The sequence below is a fragment of the Nanorana parkeri genome, unplaced genomic scaffold (genome assembly GCF_000935625.1).
Source record: "Nanorana parkeri isolate BGI_ZX_2015 unplaced genomic scaffold, ASM93562v1 scaffold2, whole genome shotgun sequence".
NCBI classification, from domain to species: Eukaryota; Metazoa; Chordata; class Amphibia; order Anura; family Dicroglossidae; genus Nanorana; species Nanorana parkeri.
The window spans coordinates 2,626,960-2,639,336 of record NW_017306270.1 but is presented as its reverse complement, the minus strand read 5'-3'; the positions used below and the strand labels follow the sequence as shown (position 1 = coordinate 2,639,336).

At 46.4% G+C, this 12,377-nt stretch overlaps 1 protein-coding gene across 1 annotated transcript in view; it reads left to right on the top strand.

The window, feature by feature from the left end:
• The window catches only part of GOT1 (glutamic-oxaloacetic transaminase 1), a 20,400-nt gene extending 10,707 nt beyond the window's left edge, over nt 1–9,693 (top strand). Inside the window, exons 5-9 of the mRNA XM_018558026.1 lie at nt 3–107; nt 3,267–3,417; nt 4,777–4,942; nt 7,386–7,528; nt 9,553–9,693. Of these exons, the coding sequence (XP_018413528.1) occupies nt 3–107; nt 3,267–3,417; nt 4,777–4,942; nt 7,386–7,528; nt 9,553–9,692 (705 nt within the window). The 3' untranslated portion in view covers nt 9,693. The remainder of the gene's footprint in view (nt 1–2; nt 108–3,266; nt 3,418–4,776; nt 4,943–7,385; nt 7,529–9,552) is intronic.
• Nucleotides 9,694–12,377: the final 2,684 nt, after the last annotated feature.

Genomic DNA, 12,377 nt, shown 5'->3' with positions numbered 1-12,377 from the left:
AGAATGCTCCGGAGTACTCAATCTTTCTCTTGCACGCATGTGCACACAATCCTACAGGAACAGACCCTACCCAGGACGAGTGGAAGCAGATAGCCACTGTTATGAAGGTAAGATGAAAGGTCCACAACACTTCAAGTGCACATGGAGGTTGTTTTAAGGTAGAAAGCGGCAATGCATGGCTCCAAATGACTCCGCTAGGAGAGACACTACATACTACTTCTAGTATCGATGCCGAGTATTTGGGTGAGTACTCGTACTTGGCCAAATGCTCCGATGCTTAGCGCGATACTTCCGGTATCAAGAAGCCGGGCAGCGAGTCATTACACGGCGCCCAGTTTCCTGATTGGCCAGAAAGCCGGCTCCATGCTTTCTCATCTAGTGACGAGAAGCATGGGGACGGCTTCTCTGCTAATCGGGAAGCAGGGTGGCGAGTCATTACATGCTGCCTGGCTTCCTGAATGGTACTTCCGGTATCGGTATTTGGTATCAGCGATTACAGAGAAGAAATATCGGTACTTGTACTCTATACCGAAATACCGGTATTAGTGCATCCCTAATATTATTTATATCATTGTTATCCTTGGAGCATACCAATGCTTTGACCAGAAACCAAGGCAGGCACCTCTTGTAACTTTACATGTGCCTATAGCAATAGCAATGACATAAGAGGCAGTATGACCGGAGTGAAGGCTGCATTTGAAGACTGTATAGATAGTTACATAGTATTTGAGGTTGAATGAAGACACAGGTCCATCCAAGTTCAACCTATTGTATGTATGTGACTCTGCATGTATATGCGTGTGTATGAGTCCCTGTGTGTTCTTAAGAGTACCTGTACCCCTGAATGTTGCGGTCTCTAAGGAAATCGTCCACGTGCTTTTTGAAAGATTCAACACTCTCAGCTGATACCGCTATCTGCGGCAGCGATTTCCAGACCCTAACCGCTCTCACTGAGAAGAAGCCCCTTCGCCCCTTGTGCTGAAATCTTTTCTCCACCAGTTTCACGTGGTGGCCTCTAGTCTTTTGTTATGAAGTTTACCGTAAAGTTTATTGCTGATGTTGCTATCCCCATTGAACATCTTGTACATTAAAATCATATCCCCCCCCCCCCTTAATCTCCTCACTTCCAGCCTGATCATGTTTAAATTTAGAACCTCGTCTCATAGCTTTGGTCCTCCAAACCCTTAATTAGTTTGGTTGCCCTCCGCTGGACTCTCTCCAGCTCCAGGACATCCTTTCTGTGGATTGGTGACCAAAACTGGACCGCACACTCCAGATGAGGCCGAACCAGTGATCTATAAAGTGGTAGAATTATAGATTTGTCTCTACAGTACATTCCCTTTTTAATACTAAGAACTATCCTTTGTAATGAGGGTGGCAGAATAGAACCCTTTGCGTTACAACCTTTGTAATAATATACAGCCCTATGCATGACAATTCTGTGATTGCGGGACATTTTAATATATACCAGACTACAGCAAGGAGGGCACATCAAGGAGATTGAGCCTGTTAGGTCGTGGCTATAAGAGGCAGCACACCCGCTTCCATTACTCCTCATTCAGTGGAAGCCCGGGACTAGCTGACGTTCTCTTGTGTTTGGCTGGTGCTGTGTGGATCCAAGTAAATGGCGTCATTTGCAGAACTCCTGCTTTTACCACACTCTATTTTTTTCTTGGTTTAAGTAAACCGTGTCTGGAAAAAAAAAACCCGGGGGGCTGCCACTGCTGACCTTGTGCAATGTTAGTAGCCTGGCTGTTGGGTTTCCTTCTGGTTTCAGTACTTCAAGTTACAGGTATGCAGTTCAGCAAAGTCAAAAGTAATCATCTGCATACTTGTTATGAGTTAGTGATCCAAAGTAATGAAGCCTGAGTGTCTCCATTTGCAGAATTAGAAGTGCGAAATGAAATCCTCTATAGCAGGGGTAGCAAACCTCCGGCCCTCCAGCTGTGGTGGAACTACAAATCCCATGAGGCATTGCAAGATTCTCACAGCCATGACTCCCAAAGAGATGCATCATGGGATTTGTAGTTTCACCACAGCTGGAGGGCCGGAGGTTTGCTACCCTTGCTCTATAGGAAAGGTGTCATTGTTATGGAGATGCAGTGAATGAAGTGTTCTGTCGTCCAAACCAGGGGTGAGCAGCTCAGGGTGACAATGCAGCTTCTCCATAGATGCAGTGCAGTGAGTGTTGTCACCTTAGGACAGGAAGTGTGTTACTGGTAGGATCCCCTAAGTGGGGGGAAAAAATAAGGAATGCAGCCACCACATCCTCTTGATCCGAGGCTGCAATGTGTAAACGTTTGTTGGGTTTAGTTTCATAATTCTTCTTTATTGTTCCTCCATTGTGAGTGCAAACGTTTCAGTCTGATTGGATACACAGTCTCTGGGGCTCACCCTGTAATCTCTGCCATGGTGCAGGGATGCTGACCGGTTGCAGACCACTTAAAGGGGATCCCACATTTCGTATGTGACATCGCAGAGATAAATTATGGAAGAACAAATGTAAAAATGTGATGGTCAGAATTTGCTGTTAAATAATCCAATAGTGACTCAAATGTGCAGTTCTGAAAACCAATATCCAGACTCTTTGTTTGTTAGGGATGCACCGAAACTTTGGGCACCAAAACATTTTGGCCGAAAATGGCACTTTGGGAAAAATGCCGAACGTATCATAACGGCCGACAATTCAGTGAACGGCTGCTTCTTTCTTTGACGCTGGTCTGTGTCCTCACTGATGCCCGCTGCTCTCACACGCCCGTGTCAGCAGAGGCAGCGGGGATCCAAGGGGACACAGACCGGTGCCCAGTGGGGAGGAGAGAAGAATTCAGGATGCTGAGCGGGACGGGAGGCCGATCTCACCTCCCGGACTGCCTCCTGTGACAGGCGAGTCAGGATGGAGAGCGGCTTACAAGCACTCGGCGATTAGCTGATTGCTGAGTGTTTCTATATAATGGAGGACATAGTATGCTTATTGTGCCAATTCTTTACAAACAGGAAGTGCTCTACATCACTTCCTGTTCATTCATGATTGTGGACATGGTAACTGACACTATCTCCACAGTTTATGAATGGGCGGGAGCACTCGGAATAGAGGCTTCCTGTTCATTCATAACAGTGGCTGTGTAGATTGAGGACGCAATCTCTTTTTCTATTTTAAAAAGGGAAATGTAACAGACTCCTGATATTTTCCCCAAAGCCCCTGACCGTAAAGTAATACTGTTGAAGTTAATCAGCCATGACCTTTTCTTCTTCCTTGCCGTTTACAGAAACGATACCTGTTCCCATTCTTTGACTCTGCGTATCAGGGATTTGCCTCCGGAGATCTAGACAAGGACGCCTGGGCCGTGCGTTACTTTGTATCTCAAGGATTTGAGCTGTTCTGTGCTCAGTCATTCTCCAAGAACTTTGGCCTGTACAGTGAGTACCCAACCTGCCTGTTCTAACCTCTTCATCATTGTGACCTCCGGCTTTTAATGAGGGGGGAGAGCAGTAGAGTCAAAAGACACGTTTAATAAGAAAAAGTTTTACCATTTGATATTCACACAGCAACTTCTATTTACTGATTTGATAAACCTAAGGCCTTGTTCACACCAAGCGCGGAGCAGGTGCAGACCGGATCAAAACTGCGTCCAATGTATTCCTACGGTATTTTTAGCTCTAGTTCACACAGCAGCGTTCAGTTCCAGAGCAGGTGAAAAAACTGGCGCAGGCCCTATTTTACCTGCTCTGGATCTGCAAACACATTAAAAACGCATCCAAATGCCTGGAACGCACTGAAAGCCCATTTTTAAACTAAAAATAAATATATATATATTTTTTTTTTTTACCAAAAAGGACCCAGAATGCATCTGTCATAATGTGGGTTTTCTCTACACATTTGCTGTAGTGTTTTTTTGTTTTTTTTTCCCCTCCCAGGATATCACCTCAGATGTGCTAGAAATAAATATATATCATACTATAAAGATCAACGCTATCCAAAAATAAACTGTCGGTGAACAGCTGCTATCCAGGAAATGTTGTAACTGAACTCTAATTGCTTCATTAATCAAAGTATTCCATAGATGCTGTTAGATTTCAGGCTTTTCTCTTTCTGGGTGAGACTACAAGCTGCGTTGGTGAACCTCCCTGTCACGTTAATTTAAATGGGTGGGTGATGCTTTGGTACATGAACCCCCTGAATTCTGAAACTGCCACAAGATACTACAAAGATTCAGCTAGAAGGGTAGCCTAGTGCAGGATATGGAGGATTATGCGCCTTAAAGGAGAACTATGGGGTTAGGGCCTTTCCCCATAGTTCTCCTTAGGGTAACGGGAGGACACAAACTAGCGTCCTCCCGTCACCCTAAGCTCAGTATACCGCGAACTACAGCTCACGGTATACTGAGACGCTGAAGCGGATCCCGACAATTGTGCCGGGATCCGCCCAGCTGCGTGAGTGACAGCTGGCTCTGCCTATCTAGAGGCAGAGCCAGCTGTACCCGCCCCCTCCCCCGTCTGTTCCGCCAGTCAGCGCTATCGGATTGCAAGGGGGAATCCAGCCCCTCCCCTGTCACGGCAGAGAGCTGTGACAGGATCGAGAGGTGAGCGAACGCCGGTATGTGTTTGCTCACCTGCCGATCTACTGAGCCGACCTGTGACAGTCTCATTGTCAGAGGTCGGCTAGAACTATGAGGGGAGTGAAAAGCACTCACCTCATAGTTCTCCTTTAAGGTGGCCGTACACTGTGTAAATTTCGGCTGGTTTTTTTGTGACACAATGTCATTTTTCCTCTGCTAGATGAAAGAGTGGGAAATCTGACTGTTGTGGGCAAAGACAGCGATAATGTCAGCCGCGTCCTTTCTCAGATGGAGAAGATTGTGCGCACAACTTGGTCCAATCCGCCATCACAAGGAGCTCGCATTGTCGCCACCACTCTGACTACCCCGGAGCTGTTTGATGAATGGTAAGACTGAACTCTTAACTGGCATTAAAGGGAACCTGTCACGGTGCATATGAGAGCCACTGACCTGCTTTTTAGAAGTACAGACTTGATGCCTGTTATCCTGATGCTGGCTTCACTTTCTACGGAGTACTTAACCATTCATAAACGTACATACAGCCAGTGAAGTCTGAACTTTTTAACTCCAGGATCAGGATGGCCTCTCCAGAGCCTGCGACTTTAAAAACAAATCCGCCTCGGCAGTTCCCATACCGCAGGTTCACTCAAGAAATCTGTTTGGCTTTCTGTATGGACTTTGTATGTGATAAGCTGAGGGAACAATCAACGTGGCAAACCTTCCTTTGTCTTTCTCTATCTGGCCTGTTGAGATAAGGAAGCATTCCCCCGACCACTGCTTGTCCCTCATTACAACGCTGCATTCCCCATAGGGTACACGTGACCTAAGGCCACAGGATAAGAGGGGTAACCCCCCAAATTAGAGCTTACATTTTCTGTTTTAATTTGCTTTGTCTGGCAATCTCTGTACATGTGAGTGAAGCTGGCTAGACACTGCTTGAACTTTATCTGATTCCTGCTGAATTAGTTATTAGCCTTGGGTGTCCCTGCTGGCAACCCCCTGCTCCACAAATGCTAATTGAAATGGACTTTTGTCGAGCAGGTAGGTTGCTGACGGGCTGCTCTGCAGAAGTCGGTCAGTAGCTGCTGAATAACAGAGCAGACGGCAGGGAATCAATGTGGGCTGAACAAAAGGAAAGCTGGACATATAGACCACTAGCACCTATAGATTATCTGCAGATTTTCTATTGTCAGATGGGAAATGTGCAACAGATTCCTCCACCTACGCTAAACTGTGTGGATGGAGGAATCTCCCGCTGGGCCAAGCTTCAGTATCTTGCTCGTCGGCCCCGCTGGCTCTCAAAACACCTGAACAGTGCCGGCATCCAATCAGATCATACAGGGACAATGGGGGAACAAAAGTAGCCCCCCTCCAGAAGGAAGGACTGTATAGGCACCAATGTGAGGATCTACAGCCGAGTGATGCACACATAAGATACACTTTTGTTAATACCGTGTTTCCCCGAAAATAAGACAGTGTCTTATTTTTTTTTTTGCACGAAATAAGACACTAGGTCTTATTTTCGGGGGATGTCTTACCTGGCTGCAGCTGTGCTCTGCCGTCCAGGGAGCCACAAACAGGTGGGCGGGCATGCGTGCGGCCGGGGGGGCGTGTCTGGCAGGGGGGCGGGAGGGAGCTGCCTCTCCGCTCGGAACTAAGGAGACGAGGGGGCGGGCATGCGTGCTGCTGGAGGGGGGGCGTGTCGGGTAGGGGGCGGGAGGGAGCTGCCTCTCCGCTCTGATGTCGTCATCCAGAGAGCAACAGCGTGCGGGTAGGTGGACGGGCGAGGGGGCGGGAGGGAGCTGCGGCCGGTCTTCACAGCTACCCCGGAAGTAAGATCTAGCGCTATCTTCGGGGATGTCTGTAATATAAGACCTACCCCGAACTAGGTCTTATTTTCGGGGTAGGTCTTATATTACAGACATCCCCGAAGATAGCGCTAGGTCTTATTTTCGGGGGATGTCTTACTTTCGGGGAAACACGGTAGGTGGTCCCTGTGTGTGTGTTATGTAGTCACCGCTCCAAGCTCACTTCCCTGATGGAATACAATCTCAATACAAATTGTTAAACTAAGATGAGATTGTAGTACATCACAGGAGGGAGCTTGGAGCGGTGGCTACTTTACAACACACACAGGGACCATGGGGAACAAAAGTAGCCCCCCTCCAGAAGGAAGGACAGTGTCAGCACCAATTCAGAGATGATTTGAGGATCTACAGCCGAGTGATACACAAATAAGATACATTTCTGTTAATAGTTAGTGACATTAAACCCTCAGATTTTTTAACATAGAACAATACTGTAATGTGCGCCTTACTGTAATCCATGGTTGTTTCCCTTCTCTTTGCTGCTCTTCCTTTTTAAATCCTTATGTCTTATGCTGGGCAGAACTTGTTTTGCAGCAGACTGCCTTGTCTCTGAAATGGATACATGGTATCTGTGTGAAGGTTCACAACCTGAGCCAGCACTACAGGAAGAGGCACTCAGCTGCAAAGGGAAGTTCTCCCCCAGCATGAGAAGACATGAGGATTTAAAAGGAAGAGCAGCAAAGAGAAGGGACACAACCATGGATTACAGTAAGGCGCACATTACAGTATTTTATGTTAAAAAATCTGAGGGTTTAATGTCACTTTAAGGGACTTTTAATTTCTAAGATTTATCTCCTGAGTTTAGTGTCACTTATTAGCAGTGACAACAATCTTCACGTTTGTAGCAGAAAACTGTAGTGATTCACGATTTCTACCCAGGGCCCCGCCTACATAGCAGGAAATATATTTTTCGGTCTTGAGCTCAGCCTGTCGTGTTTGATACCTCTCACTTCTACTTTAGGAGGGACAATGTGAAGACGATGGCAGAGCGTGTCCTACTCATGAGAGCAGAACTTAAGTCAAGACTGGAGGCTCTCAATACCCCAGGCACCTGGAAGCACATCGTGGAGCAGATTGGAATGTTCAGCTTCACTGGTCTCAATCGTAAGTATCGGTCTACTTTTGACCCTGTAGGTGAATAAATACATTTACAAACACTTTCCTCATCCTGTAAAACTGAGCGCTCCAAATTCATGCTGTTGATTTTAAATTGCAAACTATCACAGCAGTCAAGAAATGGAAACCACGAATGTCCTGGAATTCCAGACGGCTTGTATGACAGTAACTACATGGCCTGGCCAAAAAGTCACCACCTGGATTTAGCTAAGCAAATAGGTCAGAGCTATATGGGTTGGTCAGGTCTAGGTTCAGCAATGTTATGTCCCCAAAAAAATGAGGTCAGCTGCTGACCTGAATATACCGAATGACCAGGTTTTCCATCAATGGATTTTTTCATCCTTGATGGCACATTGGGCATATCCTAGGATGACAATGCCAGGATTCGTTGGGTTCAAGTTGTGAAGAGTGGTTCAGGGAGCATGAAACATAATTGTCACACATGGATTGGCCACCAGAGTCCAGACCTTAACCCCATTGTGAATCTTTGGGATGTGCCGGAGAAGACTTTACACAGAGTGGTCCGACTCTCCCATCCAGGGCAGCCATCAGAAATTTTGGGGTCCCTTACAGGGCTTTAGGCCGCTGGATGCAGGGTTTAGTGACGCACTGGACACACCTGAGAGTGACCCTGCAGAGCCCACCATAGATGCTGCACAGCCCATCTGAGACTGTCTATGGTGGGCTCTGAAGGGGTCTCAGGTGGGCTGGTTAGGGCTGCATCCCTCCCTTCCTAGCTCCTCTTACCTGCACACATGGCCTCATCTGCCGCCGGACCAGCCAGAAGTGACGCACGGCCAGTCCGACATCAGACGAGCAGCGTCGCTGATGGGGCCCTAGCTTGTCTCAAAGCCGCTGGAGCGGCAATGTTGGGGCCCTGTGCTGTCGGCCTCGCCCTTTACCGTCGGCCGATAGTCATGTAAGGGACCCGGGTGGGCCCCCCAGGCTGCCCGGGCCCCTTACATGAGTATCGGCCGTACCCCCCCTGATGGCTGCCCTGCTCCCATCATCCCTACAAGATCTTGGTGAAAGATTAATACAACTCTGGATGGAAATAAATGTGACATTGCATAAGCTTATTAAAACTGTCACAGAAAATGCGTGCTGTAATTAAATCTAATGGCGGTCCAACGAAATATTAGAGTATGTGATACTTTTTCTGGCCAGGCTGTTTATTTCGGGACTGTCTACTGTGGATACATTCGATGTGTAACGTTTAACCTATATTCTGATCCTACTAAGTGGAAAGGTTATAGGGTTGAATGGGGGTAGGGATAGGAGAAGAGGACTCCCTGGCTTGTCAGTCTGACAAGGTGTGGTAATAGGTGTAACCAGAGTGGTGCAGTTGGTAGGGAGGACACTTAACTTGTATCTACTGTATATGAGAAGGCAATTGTGGATGGGGGGGGGGGATAAAGTAAATGTATATATTGCATTAAGGGGCACAGGAGGCCAGTATAAAAGGGATAATAGTCCTTGTGTGCAGGTCTCTGTTTGCCTCCAATTTACAGATTTGTGGTCTTTGTGTGAGATATTAGGGTGGGGGGAGGATGGTGGGGACTACAACTCCACCATCTAGCAGACACTTAGTTTCAGATGTGAGATGCAGTTTACATGCACGCAATGCATTTGTGAGTGAGTAGGTGAATGTCTGGTGATCAGGGGGGGGGGTGTGGTTTTAAGAAAAGAAGCCCCTTGATCCTCTTCTCTTACATCCACGAAATAATACATTGTCCTTCCTACATGCATGGATGTTGGCAATCTGCTTTCTCTTTAGCGCTGCTTTTATTTTTATAATGTAAAAAAATAAATAAAATCTGATACCAGTTAATGGTTTCTTGCTCCAGAAGTCCAACATTCCAGCTTCTAGTAGCTCAGGGTGACAATGTAAGGAGTGCAGCCTTCTCTTCCTCAGCTAATATCTGTCTTTGCAATTCTGTGAAATGAACAAATTGCCAGAGTTAGATATATAAAATCTGATCGGAATTTGTATTGATTTTTATTTTTTGTAGCCAAGCAAGTTGAATACGTCATTAAAGAGAAGCACATTTATCTGATGGCCAGCGGTCGAATTAACATGTGCGGGCTAACGACAAAGAACCTTGACTACGTGGCCCAGTCTATATATGAAGCTGTCACCAAGATCCAGTAAACGCCTACAGTAGTGTTAGAGTCGTCGTGTCTTTTGTTGCTGTCGCTTTTTAAGTGTCAATCTTGTGGTTTTTGTTCTCACTGTGGCTTTAAATGGAACAACTTATCAAAAAAAATTATTTATGTGCAAAATCCAAAAAGGATGCAGTGGACATGCTTTGTATTCCGGGTACCCTCGGCTGTCCAAGGCAACAAATCGAGCCGTAGTACTTTGTGTTCAGATGAGAATCTATATTGGATGGGATTCTGTTGCGGGTTCACGGTTTTCATACCAAACGGCGCATCACTACTTAACTAGCCGTGCAAATGGACCAGCTTTAGGTGCTCATCTTAAGGCCTCATTCACACTAAGAGCCGGCCCGTACGGATCTGTGCAGCGTGCACAGTCATATCGGGCCACAAGGGGGAAGGACAGGTGTTGCGTGCGATTGTACGCAGCAGCCTGTCCTCTATGGGAGTACGCGGCCGTACATCCGTGCTTGGATGCACACAGGATCCATCCTGTCTGCCTAAGAGTACGAACACCCGCACCCATGTGCCGCTCGGGTGAGCGTATGGCCGCGTACTCCCATACAGAAGAACAGGCTGCTGCGTACAATCGCACGCAACACCTGTCCTTCCCGGGAGCGGCCCGATACGGCTGTGCACGCCGCACAGATGCGTACGGGCCGGCTCTTAGTGTAAATGAGGCCTAAAGCAGAACTTTACCTTTTTTTAAACAAAACATTTGTAACAGACGGCTTCATACAGCAGAAAAGCCACACTAGGTTTCTTCTCCAACTAAGCTTCTTACCTGTCTGCCCGCAAACCTCTTTAGAATGTATACTGAGCTGGGCAGGCGCAGCTCGGTGTACAATCTCGGCATGCCTTTGTCTCAGGATAGATTACCTTCCATAAACGTGTGTGGGGGGTGGGGGGAGATGCTGAACCTGAGGTAGGATGCGTCTGCACCACCTGAGATCTCCCGGATGTCACACCGCTTGACCTTCATTAAGCTTTAATTTGGTATGGGATGGTGACAGAAGAGCTTTATTGTTTCATTCATGTCGTGCACTTTGCTTTATTCTTACATTTTCAAACTGAAGTCCCAAAAGACTATTTAAAATCAGGTTCCCCCTAACATGTAGGGAATCGCATATGTTTCAGGTTTCCTCCCTCTTGCACAGGTAGAGATGTGCCCGTTCTAGGAGTAGCTGTGATTTTCTGGTGGACAATTCTGTATTCTATGGTGGGTCATATTGGCAGGGTAACGCCTCACGCCTCCCTTGTGTATTAGGAGGGTTTACAGCTTTATAAGCCCTTTCATGTGCATGTTCGCCTGTGACGCTGTGCAATACAAAGCCTGGAACCTGCCTGGTATATTATGTCACACCTGAGAGCCGGATATATGTATGTCTCCAACGATCAAAACTGTTATACACCCACTGTAATAAAATGATACATCTGATAACTGCTGTGACTTTTTATTGTTGCCATATACAATATATCTAGGACATAACAAATGGGAAATATGATCAAAGGGAACCATACCTTGAGAGCAACATGGAGGCTGCCATTGCCAACATCCTCCTGCAAATGCTAGTTGGTACATTAGAAAATTTGAGGTGCATTGCTAAAAAAAAATTGCAGCCATTTGGTGTATGTACATTCGTTCTGCACACATGGGAGCAAAGACAAATGTGTGGGGGTTTCTTATCCAGGCTGAATGTAGTATCAGGAAAATACTGCATTGTGGCCACTAGATGGAGCTGAGGATCATAGGAAGTCCGTTATTTTCTATGCTCCATTTGGTGGCCATAATTGGGTATTTTCCTGATTTTTACATTTCAACCTGGATAGAAAATATATAATTCGTTTTGTTCTCATGCACGCAGAACGAATGTGCATGCACCAATACCAAGTATTTGGACGAGTACTCGCTTAAATGCTCCCGATACCAGAATGTCCAGTTTCCATGCTTCCTCGTCACCTGGTGACGAGGGAGCATGGAGCCGGATTCCCAGCTAATCGGCAAGCTGGGCGGTGAGTTACTAAGTTACTTACTAAGAATGTGTTCCTTTTTGCCTCCACACTGCTGTTGTGCAGGCCAAATGGCTCTGCAAAATGACAAAAATACACCCCTCCAATTCCCTCCATTAATATGCAGACAGATTACTTCACGCTTTTTCTTTTTTTATTAAAAAATACATTGACAAATAGATTTCTTCAGTTAGAACATAACTTGGAACTTCACATGAACATTTTGTGCGGCATTATTGTGCATACAGAAAATCAATACAAATCAATCTAAGGTTGCATCTTTGGGATACACATGAAGCTAAATTCAGCATTGGTTACACATGGGAAGCAATGCGGGTGGATGGTAACACCGTGGTGCCCTCTCCCCCCAGTCCTGTCTCCACCACATTTAATACATGGCTCACTTTTTTTTTTTTAGCTTTGGGTTACGTACTGGAAGATCATTAAAAGCAGCAGGTCACCTGTTTAAAGGTTTCACGGGTAAATGTCAAATACAAACAGTGCAATGAGATTTTATTGTACAGACTTTTAGGGACATGGCGCGTGGTATGTAACCGACCAGATAATGTGGAAGTCGAGGCATTTCTCTATTTGTAGCAATCCCTACACCTAATCAATGTGCCTTACCAAAAACACACACACAGATCAGGACCGGCATATCCTGCCT